General features: G+C 51.8%; 2 protein-coding genes and 1 long non-coding RNA gene across 10 annotated transcripts in view; 2 read left to right on the top strand and 1 right to left on the bottom strand.

The window, feature by feature from the left end:
- The window catches only part of trit1 (tRNA isopentenyltransferase 1), a 93,399-nt gene that overhangs the window by 63,918 nt on the left and 1,673 nt on the right, over nucleotides 1-27,808 (top strand). Inside the window, exon 8 of the mRNA XM_052472887.1 lies at nucleotides 4,978-5,055. Within this exon, the coding sequence (XP_052328847.1) occupies nucleotides 4,978-5,055 (78 nt within the window). The remainder of the gene's footprint in view (nucleotides 1-4,977; nucleotides 5,056-27,808) is intronic.
- On the top strand, nucleotides 17,510-18,770 carry LOC127910021 (uncharacterized). Of its 4 annotated transcripts, XR_008073639.1 has the most exons (5): nucleotides 17,510-17,995; nucleotides 18,049-18,116; nucleotides 18,171-18,366; nucleotides 18,435-18,508; nucleotides 18,737-18,770. It is a non-coding gene; the product is annotated as an uncharacterized LOC127910021 (long non-coding RNA). The 4 variants fall into 4 exon arrangements; XR_008073641.1 differs by lacking the exon at nucleotides 18,049-18,116; XR_008073642.1 differs by having other exon boundaries at nucleotides 18,171-18,508.
- Nucleotides 22,241-27,802, bottom strand: LOC127910020 (uncharacterized). Of its 5 annotated transcripts, none has more exons than XM_052472890.1 (3): nucleotides 26,923-27,802; nucleotides 25,481-25,755; nucleotides 22,241-25,050 (listed from the first exon to the last, which is right to left on the bottom strand). In XM_052472890.1, the coding sequence occupies exons 1-3, from the start codon at nucleotides 26,989-26,991 to the stop codon at nucleotides 24,597-24,599; spliced, it is 798 nt and encodes a 265-aa protein (XP_052328850.1). In that variant the 5' UTR covers nucleotides 26,992-27,802; the 3' UTR covers nucleotides 22,241-24,596. The 5 variants fall into 5 exon arrangements, with proteins under 5 accessions (XP_052328850.1, XP_052328848.1, XP_052328851.1 ...); XM_052472888.1 differs by having other exon boundaries at nucleotides 25,506-25,755; XM_052472891.1 differs by having other exon boundaries at nucleotides 25,531-25,755.

Genomic DNA, 27,808 nt, shown 5'->3' with positions numbered 1-27,808 from the left:
CCTGCCTAGTCAATGTTGTGTGGGACGTGGTGAGGCCTGCTTAGTCAACGTTGTGTGGGACGTGGTGAGGCCTGCCTAGTCAATGTTGTGTGGGACGTGATGAGGCCTGCCTAGTCAACGTTGTGTGGGACGTGATGAGGCCTGCCTAGTCAACGTTGTATGGGACGTGATGAGGCCTGCCTAGTCAATGTTGTATGGGACGTGATGAGGCCTGCCTAGTCAACGTTGTGCGGGACGTGGTGAGGCCTGCCTAGTCAATGTTGTATGGGACGTGATGAGGCCTGCCTAGTCAACGTTGTGTGGGACGTGATGAGGCCTGCCTAGTCAATGTTGTATGGGACGTGATGAGGCCTGCCTAGTCAACGTTGTGTGGGACGTGATGAGGCCTGCCTAGTCAATGTTGTATGGGACGTGATGAGGCCTGCCTAGTCAACGTTGTGCGGGACGTGATGAGGCCTGCCTAGTCAATGTTGTGCGGGACGTGATGAGGCCTGCCTAGTCAACGTTGTGCGGGACGTGATGAGGCCTGCCTAGTCAACGTTGTGTGGGACGTGATGAGGCCTGCCTAGTCAATGTTGTGTGGGACGTGATGAGGCCTGCCTAGTCAACGTTGTGTGGGACGTGATGAGGCCTGCCTAGTCAACGTTGTGTGGGACGTGATGAGGCCTGCCTAGTCAACGTTGTGCGGGACGTGATGAGGCCTGCCTAGTCAACGTTGTGCGGGACGTGATGAGGCCTGCCTAGTCAACGTTGTGCGGGACGTGATGAGGCCTGCCTAGTCAATGTTGTGCGGGACGTGATGAGGCCTGCCTAGTCAACGTTGTGTGGGACGTGATGAGGCCTGCCTAGTCAACGTTGTGCGGGACGCGCTGAGGCCTGCCTAGTCAACGTTGTGTGGGACGTGATGAGGCCTGCCTAGTTAATGTTGTGTGGGACGCACCGAGGCCTGCCTAGTCAACGTTGTGTAGGACGTGATGAGGCCTGCCTAGTCAACGTTGTGTAGGACGTGATGAGGCCTGCCTAGTTGCCTATACACTTGAAGGGGGAATGGGAAGTGAGCTTCAATTAGCAGTTGGGGAAATAACAATAGGAGCTCTTTTAATAGTGGGCGTGATGAGGCCTATATAATTATTATTATTATTATTATTATTATTATTATTATTATTAATGAATATATATATATTATTATTAGGCCTTAATTAATATATATATATATATATATATGTATATATATATATATATATATTATTATTATTATTATTATTATTATATATATATATATATATTATTATTATTAATTAATACGTGATATATATATATTATTATTAGGCCTTATTAATTAATATATATATGATATATTATTATTATTATTAATTAATATATATATTATTATTATTATTAATTAATATATATATATATTATTATTATTATTAATTAATATATATATATATATATATAATTGTTATTAATTAATATATATAATTATTATTAATTAATATATATAATTATTATTAATTAATATATATAATTATTCTTGTTATTTTGTTACATGTGATTTGATTCAGAATTGACTGGTCGTATTAAACCACGTTTCACTCCAGCAGTGACAAACAGCGTGTCCTCGGCTCTCACTGGTATTTACCTCGGTCAACAGCTGTTGGCGCCGTATCCTCGGCTCTCACTGGTATTTACCTCGGTCAACAGCTGTTGGCGCCGTGTCCTCGGCTCTCACTGGTATTTACCTCGGTCAACAGCTGTTGGCGCCGTATCCTCGGCTCTCACTGGTATTTACCTCGGTCAACAGCTGTTGGCGCCGTGTCCTCGGCTCTCACTGGTATTTACCTCGGTCAACAGCTGTTGGCGCCGTGTCCTCGGCTCTCACTGCTATTTACCTCGGTCAACAGCTGTTGGCGCCGTATCCTCGGCTCTCACTGGTATTTACCTCGGTCAACAGCTGTTGGCGCCGTGTCCTCGGCTCTCACTGGTATTTACCTCGGTCAACAGCTGTTGGCGCCGTATCCTCGGCTCTCACTGCTATTTACCTCGGTCAACAGCTGTTGGCGCCGTGTCCTCGGCTCTCACTGGTATTTACCTCGGTCAACAGCTGTTGGCGCCGTGTCCTCTGCTCTCACTGGTATTTACCTCGGTCAACAGCTGTTGGCGCCGTGTCCTCGGCTCTCACTGGTATTTACCTCGGTCAACAGCTGTTGGCGCCGTGTCCTCGGCTCTCACTGGTATTTACCTCGGTCAACAGCTGTTGGCGCCGTGTCCTCGGCTCTCACTGGTATTTACCTCGGTCAACAGCTGTTGGCGCCGTGTCCTCGGCTCTCACTGGTATTTACCTCGGTCAACAGCTGTTGGCGCCGTGTCCTCGGCTCTCACTGGTATTTACCTCGGTCAACAGCTGTTGGCGCCGTGTCCTCGGCTCTCACTGGTATTTACCTCGGTCAACAGCTGTTGGCGCCGTATCCTCGGCTCTCACTGGTATTTACCTCGGTCAACAGCTGTTGGCGCCGTGTCCTCGGCTCTCACTGGTATTTACCTCGGTCAACAGCTGTTGGCGCCGTGTCCTCGGCTCTCACTGGTATTTACCTCGGTCAACAGCTGTTGGCGCCGTGTCCTCGGCTCTCACTGGTATTTACCTCGGTCAACAGCTGTTGGCGCCGTGTCCTCGGCTCTCACTGGTATTTACCTCGGTCAACAGCTGTTGGCGCCGTATCCTCGGCTCTCACTGGTATTTACCTCGGTCAACAGCTGTTGGCGCCGTATCCTCGGCTCTCACTGGTATTTACCTCGGTCAACAGCTGTTGGCGCCGTGTCCTCGGCTCTCACTGGTATTTACCTCGGTCAACAGCTGTTGGCGCTCTCACTGGTATCCTCGGCTCTCACTGGTATTTACCTCGGTCAACAGCTGTTGGCGCCGTGTCCTCGGCTCTCACTGGTATTTACCTCAGTCAACAGCTGTTGGCGCCGTGTCCTCGGCTCTCACTGGTATTTACCTCGGTCAACAGCTGTTGGCGCCGTGTCCTCGGATCTCACTGGTATTTACCTCGGTCAACAGCTGTTGGCGCCGTGTCCTCGGCTCTCACTGGTATTTACCTCGGTCAACAGCTGTTGGCGCCGTGTCCTCGGCTCTCACTGGTATTTACCTCGGTCAACAGCTGTTGGCGCCGTGTCCTCGGCTCTCACTGGTATTTACCTCGGTCAACAGCTGTTGGCGCCGTGTCCTCAGCTCTCACTGTTATTTACCTCGGTCAACAGCTGTTGGCGCCGTGTCCTCGGCTCTCACTGGTATTTACCTCGGTCAACAGCTGTTGGCGCCCGTGTCCTCGGCTCTCACTGGTATTTACCTCGGTCAACAGCTGTTGGCGCCGTGTCCTCGGCTCTCACTGGTATTTACCTCGGTCAACAGCTGTTGGCTGTATTTACCTCGGTCAACAGCTGTTGGCGCCGTGTCCTCGGCTCGGCTCTCACTGGTATTTACCTCGGTCAACAGCTGTTGGCGCCGTGTCCTCGGCTCTCACTGGTATTTACCTCGGTCAACAGCTGTTGGCTCCGTGTCCTCGGCTCTCACTGGTATTTACCTCGGTCAACAGCTGTTGGCTCCGTGTCCTCTGCTCTCACTGGTATTTACCTCCATCAACAGCTGTTGGCGCCGTGTCCTCGGCTCTCACTGGTATTTACCGCAGTCAACAGCTGTTGGCTCCGTGTCCTCGGCTCCCGCTGGTATTTACCTCCATCAACAGCTGTTGGCTCCGTGTCCTCGGCTCCCGCTGGTATTTACCTCCATCAACAGCTGTTGGCTCCGTGTCCTCGGCTCTCACTGGTATTTACCGCAGTCAACAGCTGTTGGCGCCGTGTCCTCTGCTCTCACTGGTATTTACCTCCTCAACAGCTCTTGGCGCCGTGTCCTCTGCTCTCACTGGTATTTACCTCAGTCAACAGCTGTTGACGCCGTGTCCTCGGCTCTCACTGGTATTTACCTCACGGTCACAGCTGTTGGCGCCGTGTCCTCGGCTCTCACTGGTATTTACCTCAGTCAACAGCTGTTGGCGCGGGTCCTCGGCTCTCACTGGTATTTACCTCAGTCAACAGCTGTTGACGCCGTGTCCTCGGCTCTCACTACAGACACTGGTATTTACCTCAGTCAACAGCTGTTGGCGCCGTGTCCTCGGCTCTCACTGGTATTTACCGCAGTCAACAGCTGTTGCGCCGTGTCCTCGGCTCTCACTGGTATTTTTCGGCTCTCGGTCAACAGCTGTTGGCGCCGTGTCCTCGGCTCTCACTGGTATTTACCTCGGTCAACAGCTGTTGGCGCCGTATCCTCGGCTCTCACTGGTATTTACCTCGGTCAACAGCTGTTGGCGCCGTGTCCTCGGCTCTCACTGGTATTTACCTCGGTCAACAGCTGTTGGCGCCGTGTCCTCGGCTCTCACTGGTATTTACCGCAGTCAACAGCTGTTGGCGCCGTGTCCTCGGCTCTCACTACAGACACTGGTATTTACCTCAGTCAACAGCTGTTGGCGCCGTGTCCTCGGCTCTCACTGGTATTTACCTGCAGTCAACAGCTGTTGGCGCCGTGTCCTCGGCTCTCACTGGTATTTACCTTAGTCAACAGCTGTTGGCGCCGTGTCCTCGGCTCTCACTGGTATTTACCTCGGTCAACAGCTGTTGGCGCCGTGTCCTCGGCTCTCACTGGTATTTACCTCGGTCAACAGCTGTTGGCGCCGTGTCCTCGGCTCTCACTGGTATTTACCTCAGTCAACAGCTGTTGGCGCCGTGTCCTCGGCTCTCACTGGTATTTACCTCAGTCAACAGGCTGAAAAGCTTTTATTTTTGTAATGGAATTTAGTATTATTTATCAGCTTTTCATTTTGGGGGTTTGGAGCAAATACCGGCTATTACCAGCTAACAGAAGCCTTGGGGTGTGTGTGTGTGTGAGAGAGATTTAATGGACTGAATCTCTTTCTCTCTCAGGTGTAGAGAATCTGAAGATGGCTACGAGACGGTACGCCAGGAAACAGAACAAATGGGTCCGTAATCGCTTCCTCAAGAGTGAGTCCCTCTCTCCGTCCCCTGTCCGTCCCTCTCTCCGTCCCCCTGTCCGTCCCTCTCTCTGTCCGTCCCTCTCAGTCCCCTGTCCTCGGTCCCTCTCTCCGTCCCCCTGTCCGTCCCTCTCTCCTGTCCCCCTGTCCGTCCTCTCTTTGTCCCTGTCCGTGTCCCCCTGTCCGTCCCCTGTCCGTCCCTCTCTCCGTCCCCTGTCCGTCCCCCTGTCAGTCGCTGTTCCCTCTCTCTCATCAATTATTTTCTCTCCGTCCCCTGTCTCGTCCTCTGTCCGTCTTTTATTTTGTTCTTCTCTCCGTCTCCTGTTCTTCTCTCCGTCCCCTGTCCGTCCCCTCTCTCGTCCCTCTCTGCGTCCCCCTGTCCGTCCCTCTCTCCGTCCCCCTGTCCGTCCCCGTCCCCCTGTCTGTCCGTTCTTCTCTCCGTCCGTTCTTCTCTCCGTCCCCTGTCCGTCCCCCTCTCCGTCCCCCTGTCCGTCCCCCTGTCCCCGTCCCCTTTCTCCGTCCCCCTGTCCGTCCCCCTGTCCGTCCCTCTCTCGTCCCCCTGTCCGTCCTCTCTCCTCTCCGTCCCCCTGTCCGTCCGTTCTTCTCTCCGTCCGTTCTTCTCTCCGTCCCCCTGTCCGTCCCTCTCTCCGTCCCCTGTCGTCCCTCTCTCCGTCCCCTGTCCGTCCCTCCCCCTCTCTGTCCCCTGTCCGTCCGTTCTTCTCGTCCCTCTCTCCGTCCCCTGTCCGTCCCTCTCTCTCCTGTCCCCCTCTCTCCGTCCCTCTCTCCCCCGTCCCTCTCCCTCCGTCCCTGCCCGTCCCTCTCTCTCCGTCCCCTGTCCGTCCCTCTCTCCGTCCCCCTGTCCGTCCCTCTCTCCTCCCTGTCCGGCCCTCTCTGTCCCCCTGTCCGTCCCTTCTCTCCGTCCTTCTCTCCCATCCCCTGTCCGTCCCTCTGTCCGTCCCCCTGACCTTTCCCCTTTAACCCTAAACCGAACCACTAAGTTTAAAACAGCCTTTGTCCTCATGGTAACGAGGAACATTTTCTGTGTTTTACTATCCTTGTGGGGACATTTGGGGTATTTTTGGTCCCCACGAGGATTGAAACACACACACACACACACACACACACACACACACACACACACACACACACCACTACTCAAACCCTAGACCTTACCCACTAAGCCCAATCCCTGAGGTATTTCATGTACATCAGCTCACAAACAAGGACAAACATTTTTTTTAAATATATTTTTATTTAACCAGGTAGGCCAGTTGAGAACCAGTTCTCATTTACAACTGTGACCTGGCCAAGATAAAGCAAAGCAGTGCGACAAAAACAACAACTCAGAGTTACACATAAACAAACGTACAGTCAATAACACAATAGAAAAGTTTATATACAGTGAGTGCAAATGAAGTAAGGAGGTAAGGCAATAAATAGGCCAATAGTAGCGAAGTAATTACAATTTAGCAGATTAACACTGAAGTGATACACGTGCAGATGAGGATGCAAGTTGAAACAAATATGGGATGAGGTAGGTTGGATGGGCTATTTACAGATGGGCTGTGTACAGCTGCATCGATCGCTAAACTGCTCTGACAGCCAACACACAGCCAATGAAACACTCCCAACAGCACACCCCCTATGGAGGAGAGGGAGCGATTTGACCTGTAACCTTTCCAGGCGTGGTTGTAGGGGTTACTTGAAGTGTCTAGGCTCCTATTTGGGTTGGGCATCCATTCATTTGATGTACGTGCCTCAGGGATTGGGCTCAAGGGGGTAGGGTCTAGGGTTTGAGTGGGGGATTGGGCCTAAGGGGGTAGGGTCTAGGGTTTGAGTGGGGGATTGGGCCTAAGGAGGTAGGGTCTAGGGTTTGAGTGGGGGATTGGGCCTAAGGAGGTAGGGTCTAGGGTTTGAGTGGGGGATTGGGCCTAAGGGGGTAGGGTCTAGGGTTTGAGTGGGGGATTGGGCCTAAGGAGGTAGGGTCTAGGTTTGAGTGGGGGATTGGGCCTAAGGGGGTAGGGTCTAGGGTTTGAGTGGGGATTGGGCCTAAGGAGGTAGGGTCTAGGGTTTGAGTGGGGGGATTGGGCCTAAGGGGGTAGGGTCTAGGGTTTGAGTGGGGGATTGGGCCTAAGGAGGTAGGGTCTAGGGTTTGAGTGGGGGATTGGGCAGCCAGACAGCCTGAAGCACTTCTGACCTGCACTAACCCCTTAGCCTTGATCCTTGATCCCCCACCTGTCTCCACCGCTTGTCTCTTCCTCCACCTCGTCTTCCTCCAGTCCTAATCCTGTTAGGACAGAAGTGGCTTAAACCTCCTCACCTCTCTGTCTGACCTCAGTGGCCTGCGCCAGATGGATAGACTGTGTTCGTTGCGCACGTGTTTGTGTGTCTGTGAGTGTGTCTGTGAGTGTGTCTGTGAGTGTGTCTGTGAGTGTGTCTGTGAGTGTGTCTGTGAGTCTGTGTGTCAGAAAGAGACTGTGTGTCTCTGTGTGTCTCTGTGTGTCTCTGTGTGTCTCTGTGTGTCTCTGTGTGCCTGCCTGCCTGCCTGCCTGCCTGCCTGCCTGCCTGCCTGCCTGCCAGCCAGTGAAAGAGACTGTCTGTGTGAGAGTGACTATTTGTGTGAGAGACGGTGTGTGTGTGTGTGTGTCCACATTGCCTGGGTGTCTGGCTTGTCTGGCTTATCTGCTTATCTGCTTATCTGCTTATCTTTACCTTGGTGCTTAGTTCCAAGCTTTCTTCTCCGTGACGATGGTCAATCAACATCGGTAATGAAGGCCTCCGCTGAGGGCCAGACGATGTTGGCCAATCATGATACTTCCCAGAGTGTTAGTGTTAGTGTTAACTGGCTTGGTTAACTACTAAGGCTGTAACTATTCCAGTATCACAATATTTTTTTGGTCCATGGCAAACAGAATGCAGACTCTCTTTAGTCCTTTCATTACTATAATATATGAACCTTTTATTCGAACTAGGCTAGTCGGTTAAGAACAAATTCTTATTTTTACAATGGCGGCCGTAACCCGGACGACGCTGGGCCAATTGTGCGTCGCCGCTGTGGGACTTCCGATCACGGCCGGGTTGTGATACAGCCTGAAATCGAACCAGGGTCTAGTGCCGCATCTAGCACTCAGTCGCAGTGCCTCAGACCGCTTAAAAAAAAAACTATTGTATGTGTAAAATATTGTGTGCTGTAGGTTGGGAAAATATGTAAATGTGACTCTGGATGAAAACATTATGATGTTTTGTTTCCAACATTAGGGCTGTTTTCTTAACTGTTTTCATTAGGGCTGTTTCACCCATACGTAGAATGTATGCACACATGACTGTAAGTCGCTTTGGATAAAAGCGTCTGCTAAATGGCTTATATTATTATTATATTATTATTATATTATATTATTAACTTCTTGCGCTGAGCCATGCCGGATCCGGTAGCGTAATCATAGCCTCAAGCTCAATACCATAACGCAACGTTAACTATTAATGAAAATCGCAAATGAAATGAAATGAATACGCTAGCTCTCAAGCTTAGCCTTTTGTTAACAACACTGTCATCTCAGATTTTCAAAAATATGCTTCTCAAGCATAGCAAACTAGCATTTGTGTAACAGTACTGATAGCTAGCGTATCATTTAGCGTTAGCATCAGCAGGAAACATTTTCACAAAAACCAGCAAAAACATTCTAATAAATAATTTACCTTTGAAGATCTTCGGATGTTTTCAATGAGGAGACTCTCAGTTAGATTGCAATGTTCAGTTTTTCCTGAAAGATTTTTTTTGTGCAGGAGAAATCGGTCCGTTTGGTGCGTCACGTTTGGCTACCAAAAAAAAACGAAAATTCAGTTATCCAAACGCCAAACTTTTTTCCAAATGAATTAATGAACTCCATAATATCGACTGAAACATGGCAAACGTTGTTTAGAACCAATCCTCAAGGTGTTTTTCACATCTCTTCAATGATGCACACTTCCAGGAACGATACTTCTCTGTCTGTATCGCATAGTAAAATTATTGCCACTGAGAATTACGCACCAACGTGGACAAAGGCCACCGGACGGGCCCCTGGCAAATGTAGTCTCTTATGGCCAATCTTCCAATGATATGCCTACAAATACGCCACAATGCTGCAGACATCTTGGACGAACAGCAGAGCGCATAAGCTCGTTCACAGCATATTCACAGCCATATAAGGAGACAATGGAAAACAGAGCTTCAAAAATCCTGCTCATTTCCTGTTTGAAGTTGCATCTTGGTTTTGCCTGTAGCATTAGTTCTGGGGCACTCACAGATAATATCTTTGCCGTTTTGGAGACGTCAGAGTTTTGTCTTTCCAAGGCTGTCAATTCCATGCATAGTCGAGCATCTTTTCGTGACAAAATATTGCGCTTAAAACGGGCACGTGTTTTTTTTATCCAATAATGAAATAGCGCCCCCCTAGCTTCAACTGGTTAAAGAATTAAATCCTCTGTCATGACGTGGCCCTTTTTGGGTGTATTTCGTGGTCCCCCCTCTCACTCTCTCTCCCACCCCAGGTTTTTACAACGGTCATAAATTCCTGGTAGAAACTCTCTCTTTACTGCCATGGGGTATTGAGGGAGGGCGCCTATGGAGAACAAAGACATTCTTATTGCCAAATTTCCTAATCTCCAAAATTGGAGAATTAAACAATATTTATATTTTTGAGAATGTGGGAATGGTCCGTGGACACATAACTTCTCTAGGATAGTGGGGCAGCTTTCGGCATTTTGGATGAAAAGCATGCCCATGTATTCTAGTGAATCTTCTCTGACTTTCCCGCTCTTTTCCTGTCCCCGCCCCTTTCCTTTGTCTACCAAGCCGTAAAATCGGTTTCATCAACTAGGGACTTTTCTATCTCTCCGTCCCTCAGTCTGTCCCTCTCTCCGTCCCTCCCTCTCTCTCCGTCCCCCTCTGTCCCCTCTCTGTCCCTCTCTCTGTCCCTCTCTCTGTCCCTCTCTGTCCCTCTCTGTCTCTCTCTGTCTCTCTCTGTCCCTCTCTGTCCCTCTCTCTGTCCCCTCTCTGTCCCTCTCTCTGTCCCTCTCTCTGTCCCTCTCTGTCCCTCTCTCTGTCCCTCCTCTGTCCTCTCTCTGTCCCTCTCTCTGTCCCTCTCTGTCCCTCTCTGTCCCTCTCTCTGTCCCTCTCTCCGTCCCTCTCTCCGTCCCTCTCTCCGTCCCTCTCTCTGTCCCTCTCTCTGTCCCTCTCTCCGTCCCTCCTCCGTCCCTCTCTCCGTCCCCTCTCCGTCCTCTCTCTGTCCCTCTCTCCGTCCCTCTCTCCGTCCTCCCTCCTCTCTGTCCCTCTCTCCGTCCCTCTCTCGTCCCTCTCTCCGTCCCTCTCTCCGTCCCTCTCTCCGTCCCTCTCTCCGTCCCTCTCTGTCCCTCTCTCCGTCCCTCTCTCCGTCCCTCTCTCCGTCCCTCTCTCCGTCCCTCTCTCCGTCCCTCTCTCCGTCCCTCTCTCCGTCCCTCTCTCTGTCCCTCTCTCTGTCCCTCTCTCCGTCCCTCTCTCCGTCCCTCTCTCCGTCCCTCTCTCTGTCCCTCTCTCTGTCCCTCTCTCCGTCACCAATTCTATGAGCTATTGTGTGTATTTTATGCTATTGTGTGTATACAATTTGTATATCGCTGATTCGTGATCTATGCTAGGGGTTCGTACAGATATCCAAGGGTTTGCGACATTCAGAATATGACTGAGGTTAACATTAATAGAAGACAGTAATCGATAAGATGTGAGAATATCTGAAGAGTTCTATTTGGGAAATTGACACCATAAACAACATGTTACCGTGGTTACCGACTTCCGAGGTAATTACTCTTCTGTGATTCGTTGCATAATTATACATAAATTAATACTATAACCATATATTATACAGAATTGATATACGATCTTCACATTTTAACGATAGTCAACGCTACGACACCTCCACTGAGGTCAGGAGATACTGTGGATGTGTGAGGCTGCTTTGATCCAGCTAGCAACCTCTCTTAATTAATCTCCCTTTTCTAAGCTCCCTGACTATACGGATTCATCCGGATAGTCATTTTTAATGATGATGGTGGATGAACACGAAGTTACTACTGATCCCCCAAAGGAAGTCATTATGTTTACCAGAGTGCTAGGCTGGTTTGTGATAGGCTTATGTAGAGTTAGCTTCCTTTCTCAATGTCCAATCCCTTTACCGAGTTCTTTTAGCATCACTGGTGACAACTTTATCCGGAATCATTAGATAGAATCGCTAGATTCATTAGATAGAATCGCTAGATTACTTTCACCCCTGCATCCATATGTCTCCCTGGTAACGTCACCTCCTACGTGTGAATTTGATGAATGAAACAAAACAGCTCTTAAAACACCCCAAGTTTTAAAATAAAAAAAATAAAAAAATAGTTTTATGCCTACTCTTTCAACCTGAAATGATGTTTACTGCTGGTTGCATAGCGGTAGACAGCTGGGTCCTCTCTGAGCTGGGGCCCTCTCTGAGCTGGGGCCCTCTCTGAGCTGGGGCCCTCTCTGAGCTTGGGCCCTCTCTGAGCTTGGGCCCTCTCTGAGCTTGGGCCCTCTCTGAGCTTGGGCCCTCTCTGAGCTGGGGCCCTCTCTGAGCTTGGGCCCTCTCTGAGCTGGGGCCCTCTCTGAGCTTGGGCCCTCTCTGAGCTGGGGCCCTCTCTGAGCTGGGGCCCTCTCTGAGCTGGGGCCCTCTCTGAGCTGGGGCCCTCTCTGAGCTGGGGCCCTCTCTGAGCTGGGGCCCTCTCTGAGCTGGGGCCCTCTCTGAGCTGGGGCCCTCTCTGAGCTGGGGCCCTCTCTGAGCTGGGGTCCTCTCTGAGCTGGGGCCCTCTCTGAGCTTGGGCCCTCTCTGAGCTGGGCGTGTGTCTGTGGTGTATGTAGGCCCCTGAGCTGAGTCATAAGGGAAACCTACCACCCATTATCAAATAGGGGGGGGGATGTTTGAAATCACCCACTAATGAATGTCATTTGTTGTTGTTGATGATTAAAATCTAGTAATGATGGTGAAGCTGAACAATCTAAATCCAATCTAATGTAATCCCTGATCAGCGTGTACCCAGAAGAGAGTTATCTCCGGTGGTAGCTTAGGCTACTTCTATTTCGGTTTAAAACCCCATTTTCAGCAGCGCATTTTGTTTAACATTTAGCAAGTAAATCACAATTTGTTGTTACTCAACTACATTGAACAAAAATATAAACGCAACATGCAACAAATTCAACATTATTCTTTTTTTTTACTGCGTTTAAAAGTTCATACAAGAAAATCTGTCAATTTAAATTAATGTATTAGGCCCGACTCTATGGATTTCGCTTGACTGGGAATACAGATATGCATCTGTTGGTCTCAGATACCATAGGAGTGGACCATAGGAGTGGACCATAGGAGTGGTCCTTAGGAGTGGACCTTAGGAGTGGTCTTTAGGAGTGGTCTTTAGGAGTGGTCCTTAGGAGTGGTCCTTAGGAGTGGTCCTTAGGAGTGGTCTTTAGGAGTGGTCCTTAGGAGTGGTCCTTAGGAGTGGACCTTAGGAGTGGACCTAGAGTGGTCTTTAGGAGTGGTCTTTAGGAGTGGACCTTAGGAGTGGTCCTTAGGAGTGGTCCTTAGGAGTGGTCCTTAGGAGTGGACCTTAGGAGTGGTCTTTGGAGTGGTCTTTAGGAGTGGTCTTTAGGAGTGGTCCTTGGGAGTGGTCCTTAGGAGTGGACCATAGGAGTGGTCCTTAGGAGTGGTCTTTAGGAGTGGACCATAGGAGTGGTCCTTAGGAGTGGTCCTTAGGAGTGGACCTTAGGAGTGGTCTTTAGGAGTGGTCTTTAGGAGTGGACCATAGGAGTGGTGGACTTTAGGAGTGGTCTTTAGGAGTGGTCTTTAGGAGTGGTCCAGTGGTCTTTAGGAGTGGACCATAGTGGTCCTTAGGACCTTAGGAGTGGTCTTTAGGAGTGGTCCTTAGGAGTGGTCCTTAGGAGTGGACCTTAGGAGTGGACCGTAGGAGTGGTCTTTAGGAGTGGTCTTTAGGAGTGGTCCTTAGGAGTGGACCTTTAGGAGTGGACCTTAGGAGTGGTCCTTAGGAGTGGTCTTTAGGAGTGGTCTTTAGGAGTGGACCTTAGGAGTGGTCTTTAGGAGTGGACCGTAGGAGTGGACCATAGGAGTGGACCGTAGGAGTGGACCTTAGGAGTGGTCCTTAGGAGTGGTCCGTAGGAGTGAACCGTAGGAGTGGAGTGGACCGTAGGAGTGGACCGTAGGAGTAGATCAGAACCAGTTCTGCTGTCTGACCACCATTTTGCCTCACGCAGCGTGACACATCTCCTTCACATAGAGTTGATCACACTTGATTGTGGCCTGAGGATTGTTGTCACGTGGGTTGCTGGATATTGGCGGGAACTGTAGCATGCTCAACGGGTGACATGTCTGGTGAGTATTCAGGCCATGGAAGAACACGTTCAGCTTCCAGGAATTGTGTCCAGATCCTTGCGACATGGAGACGTGCATTACCGTGCTGAAACGTGGGGTGATGGCGGCGGATGAATGGTATGAGAATGGATCTCAGGATCACGGCATCTCCGTGCATTCAAATGGCCCTTGATTAAATTGCAATTGTGTTTGTTGTCCGTGGCTTATGCCTGCCTCATACCATAACCCCACCACCACCATGGGGGCACTCTGTTCACAATGTTGACTTCAGCAAACTGCTCACCCCACACACACACACACACACACACACACACACACACACACACACACACACACACACACACACACACGCCACGCCACACACACACACAACGCCACACACACACACACACACACACACACACACACGCACACACACACACACACACACACACACACACACACACACAACGCACACACACACACACACACACACACACACACACACACACACACACACACACACACACACACACACACACACACACACACACACACACACACACACACACAACGCCATATACGCTGTCTGGCATCTGTAGTTGAAACCGCCATTCGTCTGTGAAGAGCACTTCCGGCGTGCCAGTGACCATCGAAGTTGAGCATATTTGCCCACTGAATTCGGTTACGGCATCGAACTGCAGTCAGGCCAAGACCCCGGTGAGGACGACGAGCACACAGGCTTCCCTGAGATGGATTTTGACCGTTTGTACAGAAATTCTTTGTTTGTGCAAAACTACAGTTTCATCAGCTGTCCCGATGGCTGGTCTCAGACGATCCCTCATGGGGAAGAAGCCTGATGTGGAGGTCCTGGGCTGGTGTGCGGCTGTGAGACCGGTTGGCCGTACTACCAAATTCTCGAAAACGACATTGGAGGCGGCTTGTAGTAGAGAAATGAACATTCAATTCTATTACAACAGCTCTGCTGCACATTCCTGCAGTCAGCGTGCCATTGCACACTCCCTCAACGTGAGACATCGGTGGCATTGTGTTGTTGTGACTAAACGGTACATTTTAAAGTGGCCTTTTAATTTTTTTTTACATTTTACCTTTATTTAACCAGGCAAGTCAGTTAAGAACGTATTCGTTCGGCCTGGGAACAGGGGCAGAACTCGCAACCTTCCGGTTACTAGTCCAACGCGCTAACCACTAGGCTACGCTGCCGCCCCAGCACAAGGTCCACCTGTGTAATGATCATGCTGTTTAATCGGCTTCTTGATATGCCACACCTGTCAGGTGGATGGATTATCTTGGCAAAGGATAAATACTCACTAGCAGGGATGTAAACCAATTTGAACAATATTTTATTCCGTTTGTGTTTTAGTTAAGTGTAACAAAGCCTAATATTGTGCAAGCCATTTGACTAACGTTTGAATGCTGAAGGTGATGTGAATATGTGCCAGATCGGGAATAGGCCTCTCGTCGGTCAGGGTGTGAAGCTGTGCATGATGGAAAGAAAATCATTTTAGCCACCCCCCAAAAAAAGAAATTGTGAACCTGCAATTTGTTAAAGGTAGATGCACTCATTTACATTTACATTTAAGTCATTTAGCAGACGCTCTTATCCAGAGTATCTTTAAACATCCGGGAACCGTATCGGTGAATCGTTATGTCCCTAATAGATAGATGGGTACTTTTAGTCATAAGACGTCATCGATCACTTAATGACTCGAGTCGATTTGGTGAGAATGGTCGACGAACAGCTCCATTAGGGTTCGTGGGTTCACTCAAGGCCAGTGTTGGCCAACCATGGTGTTTACCAGAGTGTTAGGTTGTATTACAGTCAACACTAACATGCTGACCAGACTGTTCGCATTCGCCATCACGCACACGTTGAATTTTGTCCACCCACTCCAGATGCAATCAGGACACGCAGGTTGAAGTATATTTAAAAAAACCTCTGAACCAAATATATTAATTTGGGGACAGGTTGAAAATAATTTAACATTTATGGCAATTTAGCTAGTTAGCTTGCTGTTGCTAACTAATTTGTCCTGGGATATAAACATTGAGTTGTTATTTTACCTGAAATGTACAAGGTCCTCTACTCTGACAATAATCCACAGATAAAACGGTCAGAGTTTGTTTCTAGTAACCTCTCCTCCTTCAGGCTTCTTCTTCTTCTTCTTCTTCTTTGGACTTTATATGGTGGTTGGCAACCAACTTTAAGGTGCATTACCACCACCAACTGGACTGGAGTGTGGACCTCAGTTAATCTTCCAATCACCCACGTGGGTATATGCTCCTAAAAACCAATGAGATTGGAGAGGCGGGACTTGCAGCGCGTCAAGCGCCACAAATACAACCAAGTTCTATTTTAGTGCCTGGCTACACAGACCCCAGGTTAAACCAGGTCAGACCAGGTCTCGGTTAGTGTTTAACCAGGGACAAGCTTAGTTCTCACCCTCTTTCTCCTCCCTTTAAATATCACTCTCTCTTGTTTCTTTCCTCGTTCCTTATCTTCTTCCTGATGTCCTTGTCACTCATCTTCCTCTTCCCTCTTTTACATATTTCCCTCTTCTACCTTCAGCCCCTCTCTTCTTCCCTCCTCTTCTACCTTCAGCCCCCCTCTCTTCCTCCCTCCTCTCTTCCTCCCTCCTCTCTTCCTCCCCCTCTCTTCCTCCCTCTCTTCCTCCCTTCTCTTCTACCTTCAGCCCCCTCTCTTCTTCCCTCCTCTTCTACCTTCAGCCCCTCTTCTTCCCCCCTTCTACTTTCAGCCCCTCTCTTCCTCCCTCCTCTCTTCTTCCCTCCTCTTCTACCTTCAGCCCCCTCTCTTCCTCCCTCCTCTCTTCTTCCCTCCTCTTCTACCTTCAGCCCCCTCTTCCTCCCTCCTCTCTTCCTCCCTCCTCTTCTACCTTCAGCCCCCTCTCTTCTTCCCTCCTCTTCTACCTTCAGCCCCCTCTCTTCTTCCCTCCTCTTCTACCTTCAGCCCCCTCTCTTCTTCCCTCCTCTTCTACCTTCAGCCCCCTCTCTTCTCTTCTTCCCCCCTCTTCTACCTTCAGCCCCCTCTCTTCTTCCCTCCTCTTCTACCTTCAGCCCCCTCTCTTCTTCCCTCCTCTTCTACCTTCAGCCCCCTCTTCTTCCCTCCTCTTCTACCTTCAGCCCCCTCTCTTCTTCCCTCAGCCCCCCTCTTCTACCTTCAGCCCCTCTTCCTCTTCCTCCCTCCTCTCTTCCTCCCTCCTCTTCTTCCTCCCTCCCTCTACCTTCTTCCCCCTCCTTCTACCTTCAGCCCCTCTCTTCCTCCCTCCTCTTCTACCTTCAGCCCCCTCTTCTTCCCTCCTCTTCTTTCTACCTTCAGCCCCTCTTCTCCTCCCCTCTTCTTCCCTCCTCTTCTAACTTCAGCCTCCTCTCTTCTTCTTCCCTCCTCTTCTACCTTCAGCCTCCTCTCTTCTTCCCTCCTCTTCTACCTTCTTCCCCCTCTTCTTCTTCCCTCTCTTCTACCTTCAGCCCCCTCTTCTTCCCCTCTTCTTCTACCTTCAGCCCCCTCTTCCCTCTTCTTCAGCCCCCTCTTCTTCTACCTTCAGCCCCCTCTTCTTCCCTCTCTCTTCTACCTTCAGCCCCTCTTCCTCCCTCCTTCTACCTTCAGCCCCCTCTCTTCCTCCCTCCTCTCTTCCTCCTCTTCTACCTTCAGCCCCCCTCTCTTCTTCCCTCCCTCTTCTTCCCTCCTCTTCTACCTTCAGCCCCTCTCTTCCTCCTTCTTCCCTCCTCTCTTCTTCCCTCCTCTTCTACCTTCAGCTTCTCCCCCTCTCTTCTTCCCTCCTCTTCTACCTTCAGCCCCCTCTTCCCCTCTCTTCTTCCTCCCTCCTCTCTTCCTCCCTCCTCTCTTCCTCCCTTCTCTTCTACCTTCAGCCTCCTCTCTTCCTCCCTTCCCTTCTACCTTCAGCCTCCCTTCCCTCCAGCCCCTCCTCTTCTTCCCTCCTCTTCTTCCCTCCCCTTCTACCTTCAGCCCCTCTCTTCCTCTCTCCTCTCTTTCCCTCCCTCCTCTTCCTTCATTCTCTTCTACCTTCAGCCCCCTCTCTTCCTCCCTCCTCTCTTCCTTCCTTCTCTTCTACCTTCCTTCTCTTCTACCTTCAGCCCCCTCTCTTCCTCCCTCCTCTTCTCTCTCTTACTCACACACACACCACACACACGTGAGAGACAGATGACTCTGGGCCATTTGTTGTAACAGGTGTGCTACTGTTCCTCCACACACACACACGCAAACAAACCACTTAAGTCCCCAAACAAAGGGACACACACACACACACACACATACACACACAGCAGCTGTCAGATGTGGTTCAGTCTTTGATACGTCCCTTGTGTTGGACTGGAACTGATACCCCGAGACAGACGTGGAGGGTGATAGTGTGGAGGGTGATAGTGTGTGTGCCACAGGGTAAGGTACCCCTCTGAGGCAGACGTGGAGGGTGATAGTGTGGAGTGTGATGGTGTGTGTGCCACAGGGTAAAGTACCCCTCTGAGACGTGGAGGGTGATAGTGTGTGTGCCACAGGGTAAGGTACCCTTCTGAGACAGACGTGGAGGGTGATAGTGTGTGTGCCACAGGGTAAGGTACCCCTCTGAGGCAGACGTGGAGGGTGATAGTGTGGAGTGTGATGGTGTGTGTACCACAGGGTAAAGTGGGCGACCCCTCTGAGACGTGGAGGGTGATAGTGTGTGTGCCACAGGGTAAGGTACCCCTCTGAGACGTGGAGGGTGATAGTGTGTGTGCCACAGGGTAAGGTACCCCTCTGAGACGTGGAGGGTGATAGTGTGTGTGCCACAGGGTAAGGTACCCCTCTGAGACGTGGAGGGTGATAGTGTGTGTGCCACAGGGTAAGGTACCCCTCTGAGACGTGGAGGGTGATAGTGTGTGTGCCACAGGGTAAGGTACCCCTCTGAGGCAGACGTGGAGGGTGATAGTGTGGAGTGTGATGGTGTGTGTGCCACAGGGTAAGGTACCCCTCTGAGACGTGGAGGGTGATAGTGTGTGTGCCACAGGGTAAGGTACCCCTCTGAGGCAGACGTGGAGGTTGATAGTGTGTGTGCCACAGGGTAGACGTGGAGGGTGAGGTATAGTGTGTGTGCCCCTCTGAGGCAGACGTGGAGGGTGATAGTGTGGAGTGTGATGGTGTGTGTGCCCAGGGTCCCTCCCTCCCTCCCTCCCTCTGAGGCAGACGTGGAGGGTGATAGTGTGGAGTCATGTGATGGTACATGGTTGTGCCACAGGGTTCCCCACCCCTCTGAGGCAGACGTGGAGGGTGATAGTGTGGAGGGTGATAGTGTGTGTGCCAGTTCAGGGTAAGGTACCCCTCTGAGGCAGACGTGAATTTGAACAGTGAACAGTGACTGGTCAGTGACTGGTCAGAACGACATGGGGGGGGCAGTAGGTCACAGTGACTGGTCAGAACGACATGGGGGGGGCAGTAGGGGGGGCAGTAGGTCACAGTGACTGGTCAGAACGACGCGGGGGGGGGCAGTAGGTCACAGTGACTGGTCAGAACGACACGGGGGGCAGTAGGTCACATTGACTGGTCAGAACGACACGGGGGGGGCTGGGGGGTGGGCAGTAGGTCACAGTGACTGGTCAGAACGACACGGGGGGGGGGGGGGCAGTAGGTCACAGTGACTGGTCAGAACGACACGGGGGGGCAGTAGGTCACAGTGACTGGTCAGAACGACACGGGGGGGCAGTAGGTCACAGTGACTGGTCAGAACGACACGGGGGGCGGGGGGGGCAGTAGGTCACAGTGACTGGTCAGAACGACACGGGGGGGGGGCAGTGAGTAGGTCACAGTGACTGGTCAGAACGACACGGGGGGGGGGGGGCAGTAGGTCACAGTGACTGGTCAGAACGACACGGGGGGCGGGTCACAGTGGGGGGAGTAGGTCACAGTGACTGGTCAGAACGAGGCGGGGGGGCAGTAGGTCACAGTGACTGGTCAGAACGACACGGGGGGGGGGGCAGTAGGTCACTAAAGAAAGGAGCTATTGGTTATGAAAAGGTATGTCCACCATTGCTGTTCCCCAAACACTGCTGTTGAATGGACAATTGCTTCGTTGTAAAGGAATGCAGTTAGGCAAATGTTGATGACTTCTGTGCCTCTATTAAAAACATCCCTTTATATGAGTACTTAAAATATATATATATTTTTTTATGATAAAGACTTTCCCAGTCTGACAGAAAACAATGACAATATATATCATGTAAAGGTAGTTTGACTGTCTTTTCCACCAGAAACTGTAGGTGTGTGTGTGTGTGTGTGTGTGGGGGTGGGTGATTTAAACCATAATTAAGGTTAAGGTGATTTATTTTTTTATTTCACCTTTATTTAACCAGGTAGGCTAGTTGAGAACAAGTTCTCATTTGCAACTGCGACCTGGCCAAGATAAAGCATAGCAGTGTGAACAGACAACACAGAGTTACACATGGAGTAAACAATTAACAAGTCAATAACACAGTAGAAAAAAAGGGGAGTCTATATACAATGTGTGTAAAAGGCATGAGGAGGTAGGCGAATAATTACAATATTGCAGATTAACACTGGAGTAATAAATGATCAGATGATCGTGTACAGGTAGAGATACTGGTGTGCAAAAGAGCAGAAAAGTGAATAAATATAAACAGTATGGGGGTGAGGTAGGTGAAAATGGGTGGGCTATTTACCGATAGACTATGTACAGCTGCAGCGATCGGTTAGCTGCTCAGATAGCAGATGTTTGAAGTTGGTGAGGGAGATAAAAGTCTCCAACTTCAGCGATTTTTGCAATTCGTTCCAGTCACAGGCAGCAGAGTACTGGAACGAAAGGCGGCCAAATGAGGTGTTGGCTTTAGGGATGATCAGTGAGATACACCTGCTGGAGCGCGTGCTACGGATGGGTGTTGCCATCGTGACCAGTGAACTGAGATAAGGCGGAGCTTTACCTAGCATGGACTTGTAGATGACCTGGAGCCAGTGGGTCTGGCGACGAATATGTAGCGAGTGCTAGTCGACTAGAGCATACAAGTCGCAGTGGTGGGTGGTATAAGGTGCTTTAGTGACGAAACGGATGGCACTGTGATAAACTGCATCCAGTTTGCTGAGTAGAGTGTTGGAAGCCATTTTGTAGATGACATCGCCGAAGTCGCAGATCGGTAGGATATTCAGTTTTACTAGGGTAAGCTTGGCGGCGTGAGTGAAGGAGGCTTTGTTGCGGAATAGAAAGCCGACTCTTGATTTGATTTTCGCTTGGAGATGTTTGATATGAGTCTGGAAGGAGAGTTTGCAGTCTAGCCAGACACCTAGGTACTTATAGATGTCCACATATTCAAGGTCGGAACCATCCAGGGTGGTGATGCTCGGGCATGCGGGTGCAGGCAGCGATCGGTTGAAAAGCATGCATTTGGTTTTACTAGCGTTTAAGAGCAGTTGGAGGCCACGGAAGGAGTGTTGTATGGCATTGAAGCTCGTTTGGAGGTTGGATAGCACAGTGTCCAATGACGGGCCGAAAGTATATAGAATGGTGTCGTCTGCGTAGAGGTGGATCAGGGAATCGCCCGCAGCAAGAGCAACATCATTGATATATACAAAGAAAAGAGTCGGCCCGAGAATTGAACCCTGTGGCACCCCCATAGAGACTGCCAGAGGACCGGACAGCATGCCCTCCGATTTGACACACTGAACTCTGTCTGCAAAGTAATTGGTGAATCAGGCAAGGCAGTCATCCGGAAAACCGAGGCTACTGAGTCTGCCGATAAGAATATGGTGATTGACAGAGTCGAAAGCCTTGGCAAGATCGACGAAGACTGCTGCACAGTACTGTCTTTTATCGATGGCAGTTATGATATCGTTTAGTACCTTGAGTGTGGCTGAGGTGCACCCGTGACCGGCTCGGAAACCAGATTGCACAGCGGAGAAGGTACGGTGGGATTCGAGATGGTTAGTGACCTGTTTGTTGACTTGGCTTTCGAAGACCTTAGATAGGCAGGGCAGGATGGATATAGGTCTGTAACAGTTTGGGTCCAGGGTGTCCTTCCCCTTTGAAGAGGGGGATGACTGCGGCAGCTTTCCAATCCTTGGGGATCTCAGACGATATGAAAGAGAGGTTGAACAGGCTGGTAATAGGGGTTGCGACAATGGCGGCGGATAGTTTCAGAAATAGAGGGTCCAGATTGTCAAGCCCAGCTGATTTGTACGGGTCCAGGTTTTGCAGCTCTTTCAGACAATCTGCTATCTGGATTTGGGTAAAGGAGAACCTGGAGAGGCTTGGGCGAGGAGCTGCGGGGGGGCGGAGCTGTTGGCCGAGGTTGGAGTAGCCAGGCGGAAGGCATGGCCAGCCGTTGAGAAATGCTTATTGAAGTTTTCGATAATCATGGATTTATCGGTGGTGACCGTGTTACCTAGCCTCAGTGCAGTGGGCAGCTGGGAGGAGGTGCTCTTGTTCTCCATGGACTTCAGTGTCCCAGAACTTTTTGGAGTTGGAGCTACAGGATGCAAACTTCTGCCTGAAGAAGCTGGCCTTAGCTGTCCTGACTGACTGCGTGTATTGGTTCCTGACTTCCCTGAACAGTTGCATATCGCAGGGACTATTCGATGCTATTGCAGTCCGCCACAGGATGTTTTTGTGCTGGTCGAGGGCAGTCAGGTCTGGAGTGAACCAAGGGCTGTATCTGTTCTTAGTTCTGCATTTTTTGAACGGAGCATGCTTATCTAAAATGGTGAGGAAGTTACTTTTAAAGAATGACCAGGCATCCTCAACTGACGGGATGAGGTCAATGTCCTTCCAGGATACCCGGGCCAGGTCAATTAGAATGGCCTGCTCACAGAAGTGTTTTAGGGAGCGTTTGACAGTGATGAGGGGTGGTCGTTTGACTGCGGCTCTGTAGCGGATACAGGCAATGAGGCAGTGATCGCTGAGATCCTGGTTGAAGACAGCGGAGGTGTATTTGGAGGGCCAGTTGGTCAGAATAACGTCTATGAGGGTGCCCTTGCTTACAGAGTTGGGGTTGTACCTGGTGGGTTCCTTGATGATTTGTGTGAGATTGAGGGCATCTAGCTTAGATTGTAGGACTGCCGGGGTGTTACGCATATCCCAGTTTAGGTCACCTAACAGAACAAACTCTGAAGCTAGATGGGGGGGCGATCAATTCACAAATGGTGTCCAGGGCACAGCTGGGAGCTGAGGGGGGTCGGTATCAGGCGGCAACAGTGAGAGACTTATTTCTGGAGAGTAATTTTCAAAATTAGTAGTTCGAACTGTTTGGGTATGGACCTGGAAAGTATGACATTACTTTGCAGGCTATCTCTGCAGTAGACTGCAACTCCTGCCCCTTTGGCAGTTCTATCTTGACGGAAGATGTTATAGTTGGGTATGGAAATCTCTGAATTTTTGGTGGGCTTCCTGAGCCAGGATTCAGACACGGCAAGGACATCAGGGTTAGCAGAGTGTGCTAAAGCAGTTAGTAAAACAAATTTAGGGAGGAGGCTTCAGATGTTGACATGCATGAAACCAAGGCTTTTTCGATCACAGAAGTCAACAAATGAGGGTGCCTGGGGACATGCAGGGCCTGGGTTTACCTCCACATCACCCGCGGAGCAGAGAAGGAGTAGTATGAGGGTGCGGCTAAAGGCTATCAAAACTGGTCGCCTGGAGCGTTGGGGAAAGAGCATAAGAGGAGCAGGTTTCTGGGCATGGTAGAATATATTCAGGGCATAATGCGCAGACAGGGGTATGGTGGGGTGCGGGTACAGCGGAGGTAAGCCCAGGCACTGGGTGATGATGAGAGAGGTTGTATCTCTGGACATGTTGGTTGTAATGGATGAGGTCACCGCATGTGTGGGAGGTGGTACAAAGGAGGTATCAGGGGTATGAAGAGTGGAACTAGGGGCTCCATTGTGAACTAAAACAATGAACAGTATACAAGGCATATTGACATTTGAGAGAGACATACAGCGAGGCATACAGTAATCACAGGTGTTGATTTGGGAAAGCTTGCTAAAACAGTAGGTGAGACAACAGCTAATCAGCTAGCACAACAAACAGCAGGTAAAATGGCGTTGACTAGGCAACGGGGCCGACAGATAAAACAAACAAGCAGAATGGAGTACCATGATTAATGGACAGTCCAGCGTGCATCAGCTATGTAGCCAAGTGATCAGAGTCCAGGGGCAGCGGTGGATGGGGCAGGGGGGCTGGACTGGCGAGTGTTATCCAGGTTAAAAAAAGTAACAATGACTAAATAGCTTGTAGCTAGTTGGCTGGTTAGCTTCTGGAGGTTCTTGAGTGTGTTCTAAAAATTAAAAATAATAGCGATTCCGTATCACATTGGGTGAGTCAGGTTTCCGGAAGGTATAAACAAATTAAAAATCGAAAAGAGATAGAAAGTAAATATGGGTCCAGTGAGTGTTTGGGACGCGGCGATTTAGATGGTTAGCAGGCCTGTGCTAACAAGCTAACAGTTCGTAGGCCAGGGCTAAACAAGCTAGCAGTTAGCAGGCCGAATTAGCAAGCAAGGAGATAGCAAGGGCTAGAGAGTTAGCCTTTGGGGGACGTCGCGATGGGGTGAGTCTGTTTATTCCTCTTCATGCGGTGACATCGATAGACCGGTCGTGGGCCCGGGTATTGTAGCCCAGGAGTATGCTCCGGTGGTAGCACAGGTGCTCTGGCCAGGCTAGCTTCAAGCTAAGTGGGTGGAAACGCTAGCCAGCAGTAATCATCCGGGGTTGCGGTTTAGCTAGATAGCTAGTTGTGAAGATCCAGCTGAAAAATGTTCCGTTTGCGGTGGGAATCCGGGGATGAAAAATAAATATGCTCTGGTTGGAGTCGCGTTGTTCGAACTGGCGAGAGCTTTCCGAGCTAAAGGTTAGCTGATGACCGGTTAGCTGAAGACTGCTAGCATAGCTGGTGGTTAGCTGGCTAGCTTCAGTTGAGGGGTTCCGGTTCCGAAGTAAATATAAATAATTTAGGAAAAATAGCTACATTGGGTGAGGCGGGTTGCAGGAGAGTATTTGGAAGCTTAGTTTTAGCAAAATGTTTTTAAAGAGATATGTGAAGAAAAATATGTAAAAACGAAAAAGAAACGATATATACAAGGGACACGACAGGACGACTTACTGCTACGCCATCTTGGAGCAGCTGGACTAACTGTGTCTCTGCTCGCGCGAGGCACCTGTGTCTCTGCTCGCGCGAGGCACCTGTGTCTCTGCTCGCGCGAGGCACCTGTGTCTCTGCTCGCGCGAGGCACCTGTGTCTCTGCTCGCGCGAGGCACCTGTGTCTCTGCTCGCGCGAGGCACCTGTGTCTCTGCTCGCGCGAGGCACCTGTGTCTCTGCTCGCGCGAGGCACCTGTGTCGCTGCTCGCGCGAGGCACCTGTGTCGCTGCTCGCGCGAGGCACCTGTGTCGCTGCTCGCGCGAGGCACCTGTGTCGCTGCTCGCGCGAGGCACCTGTGTCGCTGCTCGCGCGAGGCACCTGTGTCGCTGCTCGCGCGAGGCACCTGTGTCGCTGCTCGCGCGAGGCACCTGTGTCGCTGCTCGCGCGAGGCACCTGTGTCGCTGCTCGCGCGAGGCACCTGTGTCGCTGCTCGCGCGAGGCACCTGTGTCTCTGCTCGCGCGAGGCACGAGGCACCTGTGTCTCTGCTCGCGCGAGGCACCTGTGTCTCTGCTCGCGCGAGGCACCTGCTCGCGCGAGGCACCTGTGCTGCTCGCGCGAGGCACCTGTGTCGCGCGAGGCACCGCTGCTCGCGCGAGGCACCTGTCTCTGCTCGCGCGAGGCACCTGTGTCTCTCGCGCGAGGCACCTGTGTCTCTGTCGAGGCACCTGCTCGCGCGAGGCACCTGTGTCTCTGCTCGCGCGAGGCACCTGTGTCTCTGCTCGCGAGGCACCTGTGTCTCTGCTCGCGCGAGGCACCTGTGTCGCTGCTCGCGCGAGGCACCTGTGTCTCTGCTCGCGCTGTCTCTGCGCGCGAGGCACCTGTGTCTCTGCTCGCTCGCGCGAGGCACCTGTGTCTCTGCTCGCGCGAGGCACCTGTGTCGCTGCTCGCGCGAGGCACCTGTGTCGCTGCTCGCGCGAGGCACCTGTGTCGCTGCTCGCGCGAGGCACCTGTGTCGCTGCTCGCGCGAGGCACCTGTGTCGCTGCTCGCGCGAGGCACCTGTGTCGCTGCTCGCGCGAGGCACCTGTGTCGCTGCTCGCGCGAGGCACCTGTGTCGCTGCTCGCGCGAGGCACCTGTGTCGCTGCTCGCGCGAGGCACCTGTGTCGCTGCTCGCGCGAGGCACCTGTGTCGCTGCTCGCGCGAGGCACCTGTGTCTCTGCTCGCGCGAGGCACCTGTGTCTCTGCTCGCGCGAGGCACCTGTGTCTCTGCTCGCGCGAGGCACCTGTGTCTCTGCTCGCGCGAGGCACCTGTGTCTCTGCTCGCGCGAGGCACCTGTGTCTCTGCTCGCGCGAGGCACCTGTGTCTCTGCTCGCGCGAGGCACCTGTGTCTCTGCTCGCGCGAGGCACCTGTGTCTCTGCTCGCGCGAGGCACCTGTGTCTCTGCTCGCGAGGCACCTGTGTCTCTGCTCGCAGGCACCTGTGTCGCTGCTCGCGCGAGGCACCTGTCTCTGCTCGCGCGAGGCACCTGTGTCTCTGCTCGCGCGAGGCACCTGTGTCTGCTGCGAGGCACCTGTGTCTCGCGAGGCACCTGTGTCGCTGCTCGCGCGAGGCACCTGTGTCGCTGCTCGCGCGAGGCACCTGTGTCGCTGCACCTGTGTCTCTGCTCGCGCGAGGCACCTGTGTCGCTGCTCGCGCGAGGCACCTGTGTCGCGAGGCACCTGTGCTCTGCGCGCGAGGCACCTGTGTCTCTGCTCGCGCCAGGCAGGCACCAGGCACCTGTGTCTCTGCTCGCGCCAGGCACCTGTCTCTGCTCGCGCCAGGCACCTGTGTCTCTGCTCGCGCCAGGCACCTGCTCGCGCCAGGCACCTGTGTCTCTGTGTCTCTGCTCGCGCCAGGCACCTGTGTGTCTCTGCTCGCGCCAGGCACCTGTGTGTCTGCTCGCGCCAGGCACCTGTGTGTCTGCTCGCGCCAGGCACCTGTGTCTCTGCTCGCGCCAGGCACCTGTGTCTCTGCTCGCGCCAGGCACCTGTGTCTCTGCTCGCGCCAGGCACCTGTGTATCTTCTCGCGCCAGGCACCTTCCATCTTTGCGCCAGGCAGCTGGGCAGTGTTCGCCAGGCACCTGTGTCTCTGCTGTCTCTGCTCGCGCCAGGCTCTCACTGCTTGTCTCTGCAGCGCCAGGCACCTGGAGTCTCTGCTCGCGCCAGGCACCTGTGTCTCTGCTCGCGCCAGGCACCTGTGTCTCTGCTCGCGCCAGGCACCTGTGTCTCTGCTCGCGCCAGGCACCTGTGTCTCTGCTCGCGCCAGGCACCTGTGTGTCTGCTCGCGCCAGGCAGCTCGCGCCAGGCACCTGTGTCTCTAGCACGCGCGAGGCACCTGTGTCGCTGCTCGCGCGAGGCACCTGTGTCGCTGCTCGCGCGAGGCACCTGTGTATCTTCTATCCATTCCATTTTGTAAGGAGCTGGAGAGTGTTCAGTAATGGGTTATGGCTCTCACTGCTTGGCAGATAGAGATGGAGGGAGTGAGAGAGAGAGAGTTCTATTATGGAGGCAGTGTGAGTCAGCAGATTGACACAGCTCTAGGGTGTGGCTGCTGCACTCACTCACACCACCACTGGACTGCAATAACGTAGAGCCACAATGGCATCCAGTCAGAGCTGCAGTGGCATCTGGTCAGAGCTGCAATGGCATCCGGTCAGAGCCACAATGGCATCCAGTCAGAGCTGCACAGTGGCATCTGGTCAGAGCCACAATGGCATCCGGTCAGAGCCACAATGGCATCCGGTCAGAGCCACAATGGCATCCGGTCAGAGCCACAATGGCATCCGGTCAGAGCTGCAGTGGCATCCGGTCAGAGCTGCAGTGGCATGCAGACTGTGTTGTGCTCATACATTTAGAGATGGAAACTGAGCTCATATGATTGACACTCAATGAAACCACATTGCCTCCCCCTCTTTCTGTTGCCTGCTCTTGTTCACTCTCATCAATGATTTAGAAGGAGAAATAAGGCAGAAACTCCCTTTAGCATAGCAGCAGGCAAGACATGTCTCTCCCTCTCTGTCGTCGGGGGCCAGGTGATGCTTTTGAATAATTCGGGGGTAGTGTACAAGTGTACACTTCACGTAGAAGGGTATAGAATCCGATCACAACCAATGTCTCTCTTGTCAGGACCAGGGGACAACGTCTCAACAGGCTTCATGTCTCTGTCCAGTCCAGCAGCACCATGAGACCCTCTGAGTCTGTCTCTTTGTCTCTGTCTCCAG

This window comes from Oncorhynchus keta, chromosome 20 (genome assembly GCF_023373465.1).
Source record: "Oncorhynchus keta strain PuntledgeMale-10-30-2019 chromosome 20, Oket_V2, whole genome shotgun sequence".
In the NCBI taxonomy this organism is placed as follows: Eukaryota; Metazoa; Chordata; class Actinopteri; order Salmoniformes; family Salmonidae; genus Oncorhynchus; species Oncorhynchus keta.
Note: the sequence above shows the minus strand (reverse complement) of the source record. Positions and strands in the feature narration are given on the sequence as shown.